General features: G+C 42.6%; 1 protein-coding gene across 3 annotated transcripts in view; it reads right to left on the bottom strand.

The window, feature by feature from the left end:
* The window catches only part of htr4 (5-hydroxytryptamine receptor 4), a 297439-nt gene that overhangs the window by 139322 nt on the left and 139927 nt on the right, over positions 1–18190 (bottom strand). For all 3 annotated transcript variants that reach the window (XM_049586445.1, XM_049586444.1, XM_049586443.1), the window contains exon 3: positions 4719–4832. In XM_049586445.1, the coding sequence (XP_049442402.1) occupies positions 4719–4832 (114 nt within the window). The remainder of the gene's footprint in view (positions 1–4718; positions 4833–18190) is intronic.

Below are 18190 nucleotides of genomic sequence, written 5' to 3'. Positions count from 1 at the left end.
CAAACAACCAAAAACAATAAATGGACTCTGTCTCTTATCAAAAATTGCACATGAAAAAAAACCCCAACCAAAAACAACTCACTATAAATAGACTCTCTATTAAGAAAAAAAAACACTCAAAAACTCTTTTTTTTTCTCCACCTCATCTCCCCCACAGATCGCACTGTTTGTGCGTATGTGTGTGTGTGTGTGTCTGTCTGTGCACATAGCCCATAGCTCCGCCTCCCCCACAGAGACAAAGACACTGGATGACAAGAGCTTTCCCTCCGTTCATTACGCTAATGAACCAACTCACCTGGCTGCCAGACGATGCACGGTAGTGAACGCTCTTGTCGTCCAGTCTCTTTGGTGGAGAGAGACGGGGAAAACAAACACTCGCGGCCAGAAAAGTTACCGTCTCCCTTTAAATTTACCGTGCAATTAACCGCGACAGGCCTAGGTGCTTTCACACTCCTCTACTGAAGGGGTTGATGTCTGTGCACTTTCCTAAAATCTGAGATTCAAATTTACGGCCGGAATACTGGATTAGGTATGTCACTAATATGAAAGCTAATTGCTGTCTAATACAGGAAACACACAACCATGGAGGAGGAGACTGACACGAGATCGACAAAGACACTTTTTAACACTGGATGTCTTTCATCTTTAAATTCAATTAATAATAATAAATTATAAATTATAGCTGCTGCGATGGGTCGGGTCTGGGCATTTTTAGGCAATTCTGAGCAACAAGCAGAAGAATTGGAAGATATTTAGGAATTTAGCAACACAATCTGCCTTTTGCATCAGCTGAGGCTTGAACTCACAACCCCTGAGACTAAGAATCAATTCCTATCTCACTGAGCTAATTAGTCAGTGATAATTTGTGTGTAACTTCACAAACTGACTAAGTCAGACGTGCAGGTTTAGCTGCCGTCCATGCATGGAAAAGCAGATTTCAAACCACTGTAAAAAAATCAGTTATTAAGACAAAAATCTGAAAATACACATATTGCATCTAGACAGCATGGAGATGTTGGTAATTTGTTTGTAACAATGATTGATTTGCTCCATAAGTGAAAAACTGATGTTTAAAATTGCCATTTTTACATTGACTCCAATTGTTCACATTGAGCAAAATTCAAAATGCTGTCAAAAATTCAGTTTTTGAGATAAAATTCTGAAATTTGCCACATATCATCTACCATGACTCTAGAATTTTGTCTTTTTTCATGAACATTGAACATTTATTTAGCAAGAATTTGCATGTATATGTTTACAGTACTGTTTACAGTCAAACATTTTGATGCACTGTCGGCTCAATTTTTGATAAATCAAAAATCTGAGAAACGTAGTTTTTGTAGGACAGTCTGAAGATGCTCTGTAGCAAGTTTGGTGTCAACTGAGCAAAAATTGTGGGAGGAGATAGGTTTAAGAAGTTTTACAGTTTTTGAAAAAAACAGAGTGATGAACTTCATAATTTTTAACAGGTTTAAATGTACAAAAGTTTCTTCAGTATTGGGGCTACAGTTTGATGAAAGTTGTGAAGTTGTAGCACGTATGGTTGATTTGTGATGAATTTTCAAAATTTTGAACTTTAGACGCTTGCTGTAGCGCCACCATCAGGACTATTGGCTTGAGTTTACAGCTGAGGATATCTGGCATGAGACTGGACCTTTGTGCTAAGTTTGGTGAGTGTTCACCCATGGGAAGTAGGATTTCCTCGGAAGAAGAAAGAAGAAGAATACCTAGGATTACAATAGTGTCCTGGCAGCTTAGCTGCCCGGACCCTAATTAATAAAAGTGAATTTTTGAAATATATGAAAACAAAAATAAAAACATGAAAAAAAAAGTATCACCAACTATGTTGCAGTGCACTTGCCACTACTGTAGCCTACCAAACATACAGAATATTAATATATCTGTAAACTATATTCAATGGTTTTTAGTAACTGGCCCACCATCACAGTGCAATAGACACCAACATAAATGCTACTGTGATGTCAATATTGAAATGTCTGTGATGAGGCTGATGCAGCAGCAGGAGTAAAGAGGCTTTAACTGTTTTTGTTATTTTATTTCTCTGTCATACATCTCTTTGTGAGTAGACTTCAAGTGCTACAACAAATTGTTTGTGTTGCTTTGTAGTGCAGCTACGACCGTGTAACACATCGTGCACATGATTGTAGTTTGTTTCAAGCCTGACTCCACGAAACCAAAGTGTTTGTTTTACCTTTACTCTCGACCAGGAGCTCTCTTTCTGCCATCTCCTTACAAGCTCTACCAACAAAGTTTCAAAACAACTGCAGAGGCAGAGTGTCGTGACTCATTGTTTTTAACTCGCACTGGAACTTCTGTTTGGATTTTTAAGGGGAGCGGCCGAGCACATCTGCTGGGAAGAGGCGTGTGTTTAAATTACAAAAATCAATAACCCAGCCTAACCAATAAAACAATTAAGGTGAATTCAAAAATACTGACTGAACGTTGCTTTAATGATTGATTGACATAAAAACTGACAGTCTGACTGATGCTGTGAAATAACAGGCTGACTCTCTGCTGGCCGATCTGCCAACACTCAACAGTTTTGTTGTTGTAATGATGTGTTCAGAGTTAGACTTCATTTTTTGTCACAAACACCGTCACCTCAGAGACATTCCCACTGAGCAGGTGTGTTTGTGTGTGTGTTTTTTGTGTTTGCATCAAAGTTAATGTGTGCCAGGAATAAAGACAGTGGATGCCTGTGTGTGTGTGTGTGTGTGTGTGTGTGTGTGTGTGTGTGTGTGTGTGTGTTTCCCAGTGGACGCAAAGACAATGAGACAGAGAGAAACAAAGATGGTGTGCCATCGTTCTCTCCTCAGGGAGGTGAGACATCACAGCGGTGACTTTGTCACTCATCAGTGTTCTTAAATACACACACGCAGAATATACACAGAAATGAAACATCACTTCAATTACCTTCATTGCTACACATGCGCGCACACACAACTGACACACACCTGCTTATTTTTGGCATGCACTCATCCTCCACCCACACACACACACACACACACACACATCATATCAACATCCTGGGGACAAAGGTCACCCTGAGCTCTCAGGTGTCACGAGATAGAAAGAGACAAAGAGGGAGAGTCCAGCGATCAGAGAGACAGTAAGTGAGAGAGAAAGAAAAGGTGGAGAGGAGAGGAAGAATGAATCATTGCGGTGACAGCGGCTCCCACATGACCAGCTGTCCTCAGAGTGACCTGCCAGCTCTGCCCGTGTTGCAGCCATTGTTGCCCGTTTGTCATCTAGCTTCACAGTGCACAGAAAAACCACCCTTTATCTGTATGTGAGTAACAGGTTTATACTTTAATTTCACTGCTGCAGTATATTCAGTGGTGGTTCAGTGTTCAGTGTCGGAGGAAGCCACTTCGTTAAATTACAGTTTTAGAAGCAGTTAATGTTTTACTTAACTGCAGTTCTCTCACTCTACTTCTCCTTTATCCTGGACTCAGATTTAAATTTCCACAGCCACATCAAATGAGTAACTTCATCTGCCTACTACCAGTTAAAAAACATTGCTACAACCAAAGGAATAATGTCAAAGCGAGACCTTGAAAGGCTCACCCACGCTTTAATTTCCAGTAGATTAGATTCCTGCAGCGGTCTGTTTGTAGGACTTTCAGAACAAGCTGTTCGGCAGCTTCAGCTCATTCAGATTGCTGCTGTTAGGGTCCTGACAAAAACTAGGAAATATGACCTCATTACTCCTGTTCTAAAATCCTGATACTGGCTACCTGTCACTCAGAGAATTGATTTCAATTTTTTGTGTATAATATATCTCTGACATGCTTGTGACATATGAACCTTCTAGGACCCTGAGGACATCTGGAGCCGGCCAACTGACCGTCCCAAGAGTCAGAACAAAACATGGTGAAGCAGCGTTTTGTCATCATGCAGCACAAACCTGGAATAACCTCCCAGATGATGTTAGACAGCCTGGTCTCACTCCGAAGTTGTCGAAATCCAGTGCTTGGGCAGCAACTTGCAACACCAGAAACCAATGGAAAAAGGAATTCTTTAACGTCGGCATGTTACGGGGCCGGCTGTCATTATAGTTTAACGGCGCCTGGCAGCATCAGGGAAAACGCGGTGGGACAAGGACGAAAGCCAAGTTCGCGAAAGGTCAAGTGAGGCGGGCGAGAGCGGTGGTGGGTGGGTCCAACAAACACCCACTTCCAGCGTCAGACATGGACGAAAAAGCTTTTATTTCATGTCGGCATGACACGCGGTCGGTCATCATTATTGTTTAACTGCGCCTGGCAGCGTCGAGGGGAAATGTGGTGGTACAACATGAAGTTAAGGGGGTGGAAGTCTGAGTAGAGGGAGTGGGAGGGGTGGTGGATGGGTCTAACAACCCCTGACTTTCACTCAAGAGAGTGGTGTTCACCTCCCATAAGATGTTGTACCAACATAGTGCTTTTATTTTGAAAGAGACTGCAAATAAACGTTAAATTTCCTGTTAGAACGTAAGTGTATTTTGAAAGAAGAAAATCCATGTATACAAATAAAGCTGTCTTGCCTTCTCTTACATTTTTTCCTCTCTTGAAAACATCCTTTCTATCTTTGTCTCCCTTAAACACAAGGGGACCCAAAAGTATTAATAAAATATATATATATTGTAATGGTGTTCGGTAGTTTTGATTAGATTGCAGTGTATATGGAAAAGAAAGGAAAGAAAGAAAGCTCTGTCCCACCTGAGTTGTCTGTCCTTGCAGACAGCCACCATGACCAGCAGGTTTCCCAGGACGCTCATCAGCATGACCAGAGACAGGAAGCAGATCAGAGCCATCCGCTTTGGCATGCTGTCGCTATGGAAACACCAAAAAGACAAAACAAAACACATTAGTTCAGGACTGCACAGAGAAACCACAGTCTGTATCTTTTACAAATACGAGCGATGAAGAGTAGAAACATTAGTTTGCTGCAGAAATAAGATTTTTATGTGAAAATCTATCCCTCTTTCATCAGCCTGTAATAAAGCAGAGCTGCGTCAGCGAAAAAAGAAATCCAATTCGACTAATTGCTTGACTCAACTTTTCCAAATTATGTTCAGGTATTGGTGCAGTCGTTGGCAGAGGAAAAAAAAAAACCTAATGAGACTGAGCTCCATCAGGGGACGGCAGGATTTATATGTAATAAAGATTCTGTTGCTCATCAATTTGTCTCAAGTCAGAAATCTGATGTAAAACTACACGATTATCCCATAATGATGAATCTACTGTCGGAGAAATGATTTATTGCATATCCACAGTGAAATCACACAAAGAAGTTCAGAGGTTTGATATTGTCTTTATCTCCAAGGTACCCTGCTCGATCAGATCAACCAGCCAAGCAGCAAAACTCTAATTAAAATCAGCAACACTATTATGGCCTGCTATGGACAGTGGCTATCCATAGGGCTAAAACTACAGCTACCATCCAAGCCATGTTCTTTGTTTAACCCAGAACCAAACCCTGAAATAAAATTAAGGTATAATCTCACCCATGAATCACGTTCTTTGCAGCTCGCTGACTTGATGTAGGACTCTGAGCCGTACATGCCCTTTTGTTCTTTTAATCGTCTTGAATTCTAAACAGTCAGTATACTCTGCTCAGTCTCTTGCTGCCATGCTCACTGGCTCACTTCTGCTTCACCTCCAGCCCAGCATCCACCTGTAGGCTCTGAATCTGTTACCACTCGCTGCAGTGCTGAGCTCCGTGTTTCCATGTGAGGATGTCAGAGCCGAGCAGCTAAATGTCACTGCTGTACATACTTTACATTTGCTGACTGACTTTGTAAAACTCTCAACTGCCCTGAATTAATCCCATAAACTACATTTTGATGCCTCCGGAACTATAAGGTTCTTAAAGTCATTTCATCACTGTTGCAAGTGCTGAATGGCATAAAACTGAACATCTCTGACACTGAACACTGGATTTAATGGACGTCTTTGGCGTTTCATCAGTGATTTACAATGAGTGGATCACTTTTCAAGGACTCTGTGACAGGACACCTCTTCGTCCAGTGTGAAGAAAAAAGTTAAGAAGGCCAGATGAAAAATAAATTCACTACACACCAGCGGGAACCCGAATATATTTTATGGCATAAAACTGCAGACGTTGCATTTTCTCCCCTATATACTGTAACCTTGGCATGGCTTCAACAAAGTGTCTCAAGGTACAGCAAAGTAGCTGCATGAGTTATGAATCAAAGCCCTCAGAGTGAGTTGTGTGGTTTAACAGCCCTCTGAAAATGACTTGTTTAATCTCAGACTTGTTTGACATTGGTAATGCATTACAGTAATCCTCCCGAGGTTTGTGGTCTCTCGTACTTGAAGGCTTGACAGGGAGGGAGGTGGGAGGGGGGTCGGCGCTCAGAAACACACCATCCCCGCTGAAGAAGTGAGAACAACTCCATTACACAGGCACGATTTCAATTTTCTTCTCCTGTGTCTTTGTCCTGAAAGTCTGCAGCAAAGTTTGGGGGGCAATTTATTTGTGGCTTTTATGTTGTGTCCACGTTATCTGTAATACCCCTCTGTGATTCACTGCCGGAGTCAGGAGCTGTGCACCGTCCCTATCCGCCAAATTATTTTACTCTCACCATCTGAGGTTCAAAGGCAAAGTGATAGTGTGCAAATGAGGCTTGTTCTTTGATCAGTGGTGCCAACACACTAATCAGATCAAATGGGAATGCTGACAGCTTCTCAACAGAAGCATCATTATCAAAAAGGCCTCTGTAGCACCATGCTAATCTTCTTTCATCTTGAATTTGTCGGCTACACAATCTGACCTTTCCCCTGAATGAGACATTGATATGCACGCTACTGTAGTAGCACCCACCTTTTAACACAGCTGCAGGTGTCACCGACAGCATACAAATATCCTTTTTCACGCCAGAGCCTCGCCTCATTTTGGATTTGACAAAGTGTGCAGGAGCAAGAGCAGCACTTTTACTCCGAGCTTACAGAACGCACACTTACTGATCATTAGTCACCTGTCAACTTCAGACTCCAAAGCTGCTGGCATCCGCTCCCTAATTCTTAGGGAACAATTAAGCTCAGCACCCAGCTGTCCAGTGTGGAAGTTACTCTCGCACTCCAAGCTCTTATTCAGCAACAGCACTGAAACCTGGGAGCTGCAGTGCGACTGCAGTCCTTTACTGAGCTTTGATGCTCAGTTGCACTTTAAGACCATGTCAGAGAAGAAAGTGTTTTTCTTTCACAGCACTCATCTTAATTATTATAATTAAAACAAACCACTTCGTTTGAAGTTCCATCCGACTGCGTTTTAAGGTAAAGTGTTTATAGCTGTTCTGAATGTCTACGCTCAAAGCTGGAGGGAAATAGCCTGCTGTCACAAAAAGCAGCAAGATGCAATAATTATGCAATTGGGAATAACAGCACACGTGCAGTCTCTCCTCCATTCACTCTCTTTGTTGCACTTAGTTTTTCACATGAAAATGGAGTGAAGCTGTGTAAATAATGAATACGGAAGCTTGTGATTGAAGCTCAAATCCTGGACACTTTCTCTACTCCACACCTGGGCAGTTCCGAGGTGTATTGTAGTGGACATGATTGTCATATTATCTGTTTAGGAAATTCACAAAAATTGTCAGATGCATCTCACCTAATTTTAGGGTTGTAAGAGTTTGTGTATTCGTGCCATCACGATGGCTCATGTTAAGGTGCACGCAGCAGAATATGGAATGGGTTGGGAGAAAGTTACTGCCCCCCAGGCGAGGGAGTTCAAGTACCTCAGGGTCTTGTTCATGAGTGAGGGTAGAATGGTGTGTGAGATGGATTGGCGGTTTGCTGCGGTGTCTGCAGTGATGCAGACGCTGTGCCTTAGAGATAGGGTAAGGAGCTTGGATATTCAGAGGGAGCTCGGAGTAGAGCCGCTGCTCCTTCGTGTTGAAAGGGGTCAGTTATGGAAGTTCGGGCATCTGATCAGGATCATCCTGGGCGCCTCCCGTTAGGCCATGGGGCAGACCCAGAACGTGCTGGAGGGATTACATATCTCATCTGGCCCGGGAACGCTTAGAATCCCCCAGGAGGAGCTGGAAAGCTTTGCTGGGGAGAGGGATGTGTGGAATACTTTGCTCAGCCTGCTGACCCCGCAACCCAGCTTTGGATAAGCGGCTACCCTAGGGTCTCCTACCAGTAGGACGTGCCCAGAACATCTTTAATGGGAGGCGCCCAGGAGGATCCTGATCAGATGCCCGAAGCACCTCAACTGACACTGTTCAAAGAGAAGGAGCAGCGGCTCTATTCTGAGCTTCCTCTAGATGTCCCAGCTCCTTACTCTATCTCTAAGGCTGAGCCCAGCCACCCCACGGAGGAAACTCATTTTGGCTGCTTGCATCTGTGATCTCATATCACTATCCACAGCTCATGACCACTGGCATGTTCAAGACGTCGAATGTGACACACGTTTTCCTACGTTTAAAAAACCCTGCATATATGTTTACTTTATTCCAGCTCTGTGGGGACAGAAGAGAAAAAGAGCCTTGACAAAAATGATCAATGATCCCAACGCACGTTGGGATGTGCTCAGCACCAAATCACTGGGTTTTATATGATGAGATGAATCTTAAAAGGTGTGATGTCAAGTTAAGTTTGCATGTATAGCCCAGTATCACATGAAATGTCTCAAGTAGTCTTGAGGTAGCCATTTTGAATTATAATAATAATAATACATTTTATTTAAAAAGTGCCTTTCTCAACACTCAAGGTCACTTACAGAGCATTAAAAACACAATTAAAATCACACTTAAAATAAATAAAAACAACAGACAAGAGTGACACAAAGTAAAAATGGATGTGGGCAATTAAAGGGAATATGCAATTTAGAACAGATGGGTTTTGAGTTGTGATTTGAAATGGGGTAGAGAGTCCATGTTTCCGGGGGGAGAGAGTTCCAGAGTTTGGGAGCAGAGCGACTGAAAGCTCTGCTCCCCATGGTGCTGAGCCGGGCGGGGGGCACAGAGAGGTGGAGGGAGGAGGACGACCTGAGGGAGTGAGAGGGGGTGGCGATGTGGAGGAGATCAGACAGGTGGGGGGGCGAGGTTGTGAATGGCCTTGAAAGTATACAGAGGGATTTTGTAATGAATTCTGAATTTGACTGGAAGCCAGTGAAGCTGCTGGAGGACAGGGGTGATGTGGTGAAAGGAGGGGGTTCTGGTAATAATGCGGACTGCAGAGTTTTGGACCAGTTGAAGCTTATGGAGGGATTTGAGAGGGGCACCAAGGAGGAGTGAGTTACAATAATCAATACGGGAGGTGACGAGGCTGTGGACCAGGATAGCCGTGGTGTGAGGGGTGAGGGAGGGGCGGAGACGGTTAATGTTTCGTAGGTGGAAATATGCAGACCAGGTGATGTTATTGATGTGTGAGATGAGTGGAAAGACAGTGAGCTATCGAGCATGACACCCAGACCCTTAACTTGAGGGGAGGGGGACACTGTGGAACTGTCAATAGTGAGGGAGAAACTGTCAGTTTTGGATAAAGTGGATTTGGTACCGACCAGGAGGAGCTCTGTTTTATCAGGGTTGAGTTTGAGGAAGTTGGAGGTGAACCAGGATTTAATTTCTGAGAGGCAGTGGGTGAGGGAGGAGGGTGGAAGAGAGGTGTCGGGTTTACTGGATAAGTAGAGCTGGGTGTCATCCGCGAAGCAGTGAAAGTGAATACCAAATTTACGGAAAATATTGCCAAGTGGGAGGAGATAGATAATGAAGAGGAAGGGCCCCAGGACGGAACCCTGGGGCACACCTGAAGTGACGGGGGAGGGCTGTGAAATGAAGGATTTGAGTTGGATGAACTGAGTGCGGCCAGTGAGGTAAGAGTGAAACCAGTGAAGGGGGGTGTGGGTGATACCTATGGAGGAGAGTCTATGGAGGAGGATTGGGTGAGAAATAGTGTCGAAGGCCGCACTCAGATCGAGGAGGATGAGAATGGAGATTAAACCGGAGTCAGCTGCCATGAGGAGGTTGTTGGTGATCTTGATGAGGGCTGTTTCTGTACTATGGAGGGGACGGAAGCCGGACCGGAACTGTTCATAAAGGCTGTTATGGGTGAGATGGGAGTGGAGTTGAGAGGCAACAGTTTTTTCAAGAATTTTGGAAATGAAGGGGAGGTGAGAAATGGGGCAGAGGTTATTGAAATCGTTGGGGTCTGAACCAGGATTTTTCAGGATGGGACTGGAGGCTGCGGTTTTGAAAGGGGTGGGAACAGTTCCAGTGGACAGTGAGGAGTGGATAATGGCTGAGATGAAGGGGAGCAGAGAGGGGAGGCAGGATTTGACCAGAGAAGTGGGGAGGGGGTCTAGCTAGCAGGATGAAGGTTTGGACTTTCTGATGAGGTCAGAGATAACTGAGGGATGAGGGAGTTTGAAGGTGGAGAATGGTTGATAAGGAGGGAGGAGTTCAGAGGAGGGGAGTGGTGAGGAAGTGGAGCCCAAGTGCTGGTGAATTTTATTGATTTTGTCATTGAAAAACCGGAGGAGGGACTCACAGGTGTCTGAGGAGTACATGTGGGGGGGGGGTAGGGAGTCCGGGGGTTGAATGATTCTGTTATAAACGGAGAAGAGAGTCTTGGTGTTTCCAGCATTTGAGCAGATGAGTCCAGAGTAGTCTCTAAAAACCAGAGGTGGGAGTAAGTCACACATGTGCAAGTTATAAGCAAGTCCCAAGTCACTGTGGTGAAAATCAAGCAAGTCAGATCAAGTACTTGCTTTAAGTCAAGCAAGTCAAGTCATTAGTCATGTCAAGCAAGTCACAAGACAAGTCGTACTTACAAAATCCAAACATTAGATAAAAAAGTCATTTCAAGTCATCTGCCTCAAGTCAGGGTCAAGTCTGAAGTCATTAATACCAAGTCAAAGTCAAGTCAAATCTTCCAGCAGAGTAAGTCAAGCAGGTCAAGTCCTAAAATTTGTGATTCGAGTCAAGTCATGTGACTCGAGTCCCCACCTCTGCTAGAAACTCACTAGAAACATCAAAAAAGACTGTGAGAAAAAAGTGTGAAAAATCCGACTCAAGCTCAGCAATCATACTTTATGACGTCACATTACTTTGTTTGTTGGATAAAAGATTTATCTGCATTGTGCTTTTATTCAGCGTCATAAAAAAATACATGTATTATTTATCAAATAATGTATTACGTAAGTCAGTGCAGGCCCCTGTTTATTTAATGTGTGCTTAGATTGGAAGAGACAGTGGCGCTCTGACAGTTGCAAAATACACCAACAGGTGAGACGTTTGTGGCGACTGGTATATCTTCTTTATTCTGTTGCCTTCTTTTTATAACACACCATGTGTTTTAAATTACATTTCCAGATGTAGGCATAGCTCTTTCTGCATACTGCTACTTACTCTTAAATTGTACTTCAGATATCTGTGAGACTGTGGGAGGCAGAGCGAGAGACAGAGTGCAGAAACGCAGCGGCAGAGGTGAAAGGAAAGGACTGAGCAAAACTTATAACTATGTTGACATCTGATACACATGAACTTTGACCTGCAGCTAAGCTGAACTTCTGGTGGGCAATCAGCGAGCAGCAGCCTCAATTAGGGAGAGATGAGGGGTGACTGAGGAAATACCTCCTCCAGACAAGAAGCTTTAAAGCTCCAATCCGTCACTGCACAGCTGGTTTCCTCTGCTGCCCCATGAAGACAGAACGCACATACAAATTCTTGACTATTTCTGCACAGTTTTAAGGGGGCTGGGTGATTTTAATGCCTTTAAATGTGAGGGAAAATCTTTTAAAAATAAATGTGGAAAATGTTTTTAGAGATATCACCTCAGCTGTGTCAGTGCGTAAAAAAAGAATTAGCCACACTGCATCAGAATGTGCTCTGCATCACTGCTCTTGCAGCTATTCTGGAGCGTGGCTTCAGCCCTCAGAGCGGCTCTGTATCAGGTGGTTGCGCTGAACAAGCTGCTGAAGTGCTGCTGATTGGATCTAAAGAGCAGGCCTTGATGACTGGCACTCAGGAAGCTCGGTGGTCCGCACAGACAGCCTGGAAGAGTCAATGCTGCAGGCAGAGAGCTTGTTGAGTGAGGCAGCATGAGAAATCACATCTGACTGCACACTCGAGTGATTCTGCATGAACCATTGCGTCAGCTGAGGTGAGCTGATTGCAAGTTGTCATCTCTGGGGGCCTCTACTAACTCAGAGTGAAGATGGCAAAAGTATCTGCTATTGCGTCAAAATTTATTAATTTATTTATTTGTTAATTTGTTGTCCTCAGCTGAGTGCAGAAGTGGGTTGTTAGTTGCACCTTGTCCCAGTTGGTTCCCACCTCTCACTCGACTGTAGCTGATGTAATGAGAATGTGCAAAAACGCCACAGGCTGTGGTGAACGGTGAGCTGGAGTATAAAAAATAATGATGTTTGCTTTTTATCCTTAGTTTTAATGTCATGATTTGTCCTTTTACATTTTTTTTTAGCTTTTTATTTTTTAATCTTTTCATCTGCTGCACTTTTGCTAATTTACTTAATGTAGTTTATGTTTCCTATTAAACACTGTGAGTAGGAAAACACTGCTGTGAAGCTCCATTAAAGCAGACAACACAGGACTAAGAACAAACATAAAAGAGCACATTAAAGCACTATTACAAACAGATAAAACTGAAATTGACAATAAAGAAACAACACAAAGGGGTGGTGATGGTGGCGGGGTGTTAAATCATGCAGAGCAGAGTGCACGGAGGACTTAGATGCTACATGTAGTGCTGATACATGATTTAAATGCTTCTCTTTTCCGACAGTCCTAGAAAGTTCTCGTTCATCTGAGGATACGACAGCATCAGGAAACAGGTCAACAACAGCCAACTGAATTGTTGGAGCATTTCCAGGAATGAAACAAAAGGATGACGCTGTGCAAAACATTCTGCCTCCTGTTTTTAGCGGTCAACAATGCCAGAACACATGATGGCATTTTATGTTTCTTCAAACCACAGACAGGTTACGTTTGTGTATTATTATGATGAAACTTTATTTATGTTTCAACAATGTTGTTGTTAATGTGTGGTTAGATTAAGGAACTAAAACCACTTGGTGAAGTTTAGGAAAAGATCATGTTTTGGCTTAAAGTCAGTTTTGGTGGCACAATCCCCGCTGGAAACGCAGTTAAGTCTCGGTAAACTCAGTAAAGTGGTTTTGTTGTTTGTTGGTATCAAACAGTGGTATGCAGCTTGACAGGCGTCTCAACTGGGTGTCATGTCATCCACCATCCTCTCCACCTCCTGATGACAAAAGTCAGCTTGTATATTACAACCCATTCAGTATTTGATGTCATAAAATACCGCTGCTTGGTCTTTGATTTAGATGGCGATGAAAAACAGGCTTTCAGGCATCGGTTAATAACGCCACTGGACAACAACCTTATTTAATGACCTGCAAAATCCATATAGGTTGGGCGGAACCAGGGCAGTAGTCACCACATACATTGAGGGGGACACGTGCCCCCAAGTGTTCAGATATGCCCAAAATGTCCCCCCCATTATATAACTGAAACTGAAAATCAACAACAAAAAAAAAACGTTTTTTTTCATTGCTATTCTACGGCAGCCTTGTAGCCCAGGTTCTGCTGTTTAATTTGTTGTGCAACATCACTATATTGTTCTTGATCAGTGTATTGTTTCACAGCGTTTGCAAAGTCGTCCTCAAAGACCTCAAGACTTTCGGGTTTCCAACAGTCTGGGCAACCCAATAATAGAAGACGAGCGCTCATTCTTTGTCAAAATATGTTAAAATTACGTGTTTAACAGGGAATTATTCAACCCGGACCCCCGGGTAAAAAACTGTTCCCACTTCAAGGCTAAAGCCCCGGATGTTTTCAACTCCTCAACACCCCTGGTCCCCCACAATGTTGACTCCATGGCTACAGCCTTGGCTCAAACAACTTTCCAGGTCTGGACTTTCACTCGGGAGGCTGGTGTTCACTTCCTTCATGAGCCAAAGACTTTTTTTGTTTTTTGTTTTTGTTTTTACACCTAACCTTGTGCATTTGTTGCACAATGGAATAAACATAAACATGCAGTGTTTTAACGATGTTGTAAGTTTATTTTGAAAAAGACTGTATGCATCTAATGAGCAGAAACTGTAATTTCCTGTGAAAACGGAAGTGTATTTTGAAAAGACTTAATGTATTTAACAGGCGTAAATTGACACAGTGTCCCACAACGTCGACAAAAGACGCACCCAGGGTATGAATGTAAAATTTAAAAGTAGGGTTGCTGCAGTAAACAAGGTGTACCGTGATATAAAAGTTGACAGTTATCATACCGTATACATTTGTTTATCTACAATATTGAAAAAAAATGCAACTGGACGTTTATTTTAATTATTTTCTAAGGGGAGACGTTTTACACAGACTTCCATTAACAAAATGGTTTCCAGTTTCAAATATAGAAATAAAACATTTGTTCAACCAACAATGACCCTTCAGTTGTCACTCCTTGGTTATGGTAACGTGAAGATCTCACACTGTTGCAACCCTAATAAAAAAACAAGGACAAGCTGGGGGTGAGAATGTGTTGTATCTTACGTCACTTTAGAAACAGCCGTTAATGGGCCCGACAACAGGAATATTTGAAGTGGGTAACAGTGCAGAGATCTCAAGGATATTTTTTCTCAGATACTTTGGATGTCATTTAGATTTAGATTATTTTAGCCTGATTTCTAATTTTTGCTGCAGTTTGATATGATGGCTGCAGATATCATGATGCCCATGAGCCAAAGCCTCCGTGGGAATGGACAAGAAGAAGCCAGCCACATGTGCAAATCGGAGCAGAGGCAAATTCAGAACACGCTGTCATTGCATTTGAAATGTTAGTAAAACTGCTAATGGTTTATCAGGTAAATGGATGGAATGGTTTCTTACTGAGATGCACCTCGGGACTTGTAGATGACCTCTCTCAATTCAACCAAGAGAATTTCATGTCAATCCGAGCCTTGGAAGAGCTTCAATTGCAGGTCAGCTCTGTTGTTTTGTGGCCTTTACTTCTGGATCTCCAGATGCCTGAAATAACTCCTCCTCTCGTTCTCTTTTGATATATTATTGTCAGTTGTCAAATAACTGGCCACTAGACAATGTCTGTAATGGAGGACAAAGACATGCTAACCCCAAATCGCCTCATCTGACCCCAATCCCATCCTGCCCGTCCTCTCTCATCCCCTCTATTCCTGCTCACCCAAACATGTCCACATCAGATATCTCCATCGGACCCCACGTGTGGGTAAACATCTTACTAACAGGGACCGCCTCCAACTTTACATTGTCTCTTATCAAAAAACATTTTGGCTGGAGCCGAGGGCCCCAGTGGGAATCCCTAATTGCAAACAATAACTGTCTGGACTCTGGCGTTCCCTCTCAGCAGACAAAGACAAGCCTCCTATTATGCAGACTGGCACCCGAGGCCATGGGCGCTATCCAAACTGGTATCAAGCGCTGCTTCTATGCGTCATAAATAGGGAAGAAGTGTCGAGATGGATGGCTGGGTCATGACAGATTCTCCTGCTAGCTGCAATCACAAGAGTGCAAAGAGTAGAGGCCGAAAAAGAGAGTAATTATGCTTGAAAGCTTGAGAGTAAACTAAATTGGTATAGCAGGTGGTTCACTCAGCTGGAAAATTCTGACAAAGGACAATAAATCACTGCGTTAGAGTAAGCAGCCTTGTTGATGACACTTTTTATTTAATGGCAATGAGCAGAAATGAGCATTCACCCACTCGCATGCTTAAGAGGAGAACTAATAGTCTTTCTTTGTTTCAAATTAACAGCTCAGTAATTTTTGGTCTTTGTGTCGAATAAGAGAGCCAAACAAAACTTTTATTTTAGGGACACTGAGTCCTGAACTTCGGTCAAAGTGTTGTCACATCTGTATTCATCTAAAACCTTACATTTTTGGAAATCTACTCATTTTTGTTCTGACCAGGACAAAAATAATCCAGCACGGAAACAATTCAACTTAACACCTGTATATAATCTATTTAAATAAACTAGAAATTCCTCCCAGCTTCAGGATCAATAAATGAAACATCATTTATAGCCTTTTCGTCTTAAATCTGGAATTACACTCCTCTGTTGATGTATAATATTGCCAATCATATTTGACGTGGTGTTTTAGTCACAGTGACGGCGCCCACCTCTCAACTGTTAGTTGTTGTGTTTTTCCAGTCCCGGATGATTATTTTCTTTGCTGTGACGAGAGCTCTTTAAGCAGCTGCTGCTGCGGCTGAGGTTTCCCTCTGAACGACAGGTTTCTGTTTCTGCACTGAGCTGAAAGGTCAAACTGGAGTTTTGTTCCAATTAGGCTCTGTTATCTTTACCTCACCTCGGAAAGAGAGGTCTTACAGCATGAAACAGCGGCGGCGAAAAGGTATGAAATACAATCTGGTTTAAGAGAGTCGGCAGTCAAAGAGCTCCAGAGATCATTTCAGTGTTTGTGAAGGTTTCAGCCAACACCACTCAAACTTGGTCGCAGCTGCCAGAGCTCGTAGTGTGGTGAATACTGTGACTAAAAGTTTGGTGTAAAATGAAGAGTTGGATTCATTATTTTTCATTTGCCTGATGGTGACTGAATACAGAACACTAATGAGGGAAATTCTGGTTTTATTCAGATGATTATTTCCATAAGCCATCATTTCTATTTTTAATGAGAACACGTTACTCGCCAGGTAAATCGTTGAGATCACGGAAAACTAAAATGAAGTCAAGAAACAGGAACAGACAGAATACGAGACAGGTTGTAAACAAACCCCCATTTAAGACAAACTTAATTTGAAGAGAAAACAAAACTGAATAGTAAAATCCGGTCTGTTGTAAATATTCATTACAGATTACACATAGACCTACTCTTTAACTCTGACCTGCTGTACTTGCTGTAGAAATGTGCACATAGTCTTTCTGTGTAATGAGGCAGTTTAACAAGCTCAGTATCCCAAATAATTGTGTGAATACTTATTCAGCATTCACACAGTTCGGATCCAAATCTTTATATTTCCTATTCTTATTTTACCGACTTCTTTCCGAAACTCTCGGATACAGAAACCACAACATGTCAGAAAGTTCAACTTTTTAAGGATATGTGTGCTTGCATTCAAGTTTTCTCGACTTCTACTTTTTAAAATATTTTATTTAAAATATAAACAGCTTTTTTCATCAAATTTTTATAATGGGGGTCAATGGACAGAATGTCAAAATCTACTTTGAGCTTCAACTGCTTTTGCATATTTACAAAGTTTTTCTTCTTTCAGCCTCATCAGTTAATTGATTTCAACTCCCACTTTTGACAGAATTAGCTCCCAGGTTTTCAAGCAATGTATTTTAGCTTTAAACTTCATTAGGTAACGCAGTTCAGCTTTCAATTCTGCCAGTTTTACATTTTAGCGTCAAGGTTCTTTAGCAATGCATATATTTGAGCTTTGAGATTTTTTAGGTGATATTTTCATATTTCTGTCATTTCAGCTTTGAGATTCATTTCAGCTGTCGGCATTCAAACACATTTTCTGCAGGAAAAGCATTTTCTAAATACTATTCGTCCCAAGGTTCAACCTCGTCACATGTCCACGTTTGGTCATGGACTTTCCACGTCCACATATGACGTCCAAGGTACCCTGGGTGTGTTGGATGTTGACGTTCTGGGACGCCGTGTCAACTTCAGCCTGTTACATGCATTGTCTTCTTTCAAAATACACTTCAGTTTTCACAGGAAATGTACAGTTTGCAAACAGTCTCTTTCAAATTAAAAGCACTACGTCAGTACAGCACCACAAATTGAAGATTTTCTTTCCTTCAACAACAAACGCAGATGATTATGTTTTGCCAACACACGCACGTAGGCAACAAAAGCACATGGTTACGTTTAGGAGGAAGGAACAGGATTTGGCTTAACAATCTTACAGGAAGTTAACACTGACCTCCCGGGTGAAAGTCGATGGTTGTTGGACCCATCTACCACCCCTCCTGCCTGCCACACTAGGACTTCCGTCCCCTTAACTTACGTTGTTGTATTCTCCTTGATGCTGCGGGTACTGTTAATCAATAACCGTGACCATCCATGTATCATGCCAATGTGATGGGACAGGAAGTCACTGACAAAGCGGTGGTTTCAACGACTTTGGAGTGAGACCGGGTTGGCGTTACTGCAGCAAGGTGGAAAGTAGGTAGATGGGTGTGTAGTGCA

The sequence above is a fragment of the Epinephelus fuscoguttatus genome, linkage group LG9 (assembly GCF_011397635.1).
Source record: "Epinephelus fuscoguttatus linkage group LG9, E.fuscoguttatus.final_Chr_v1".
Classification (NCBI taxonomy): Eukaryota; Metazoa; Chordata; class Actinopteri; order Perciformes; family Serranidae; genus Epinephelus; species Epinephelus fuscoguttatus.
This window is presented reverse-complemented; position numbering and strand designations above follow the sequence as displayed.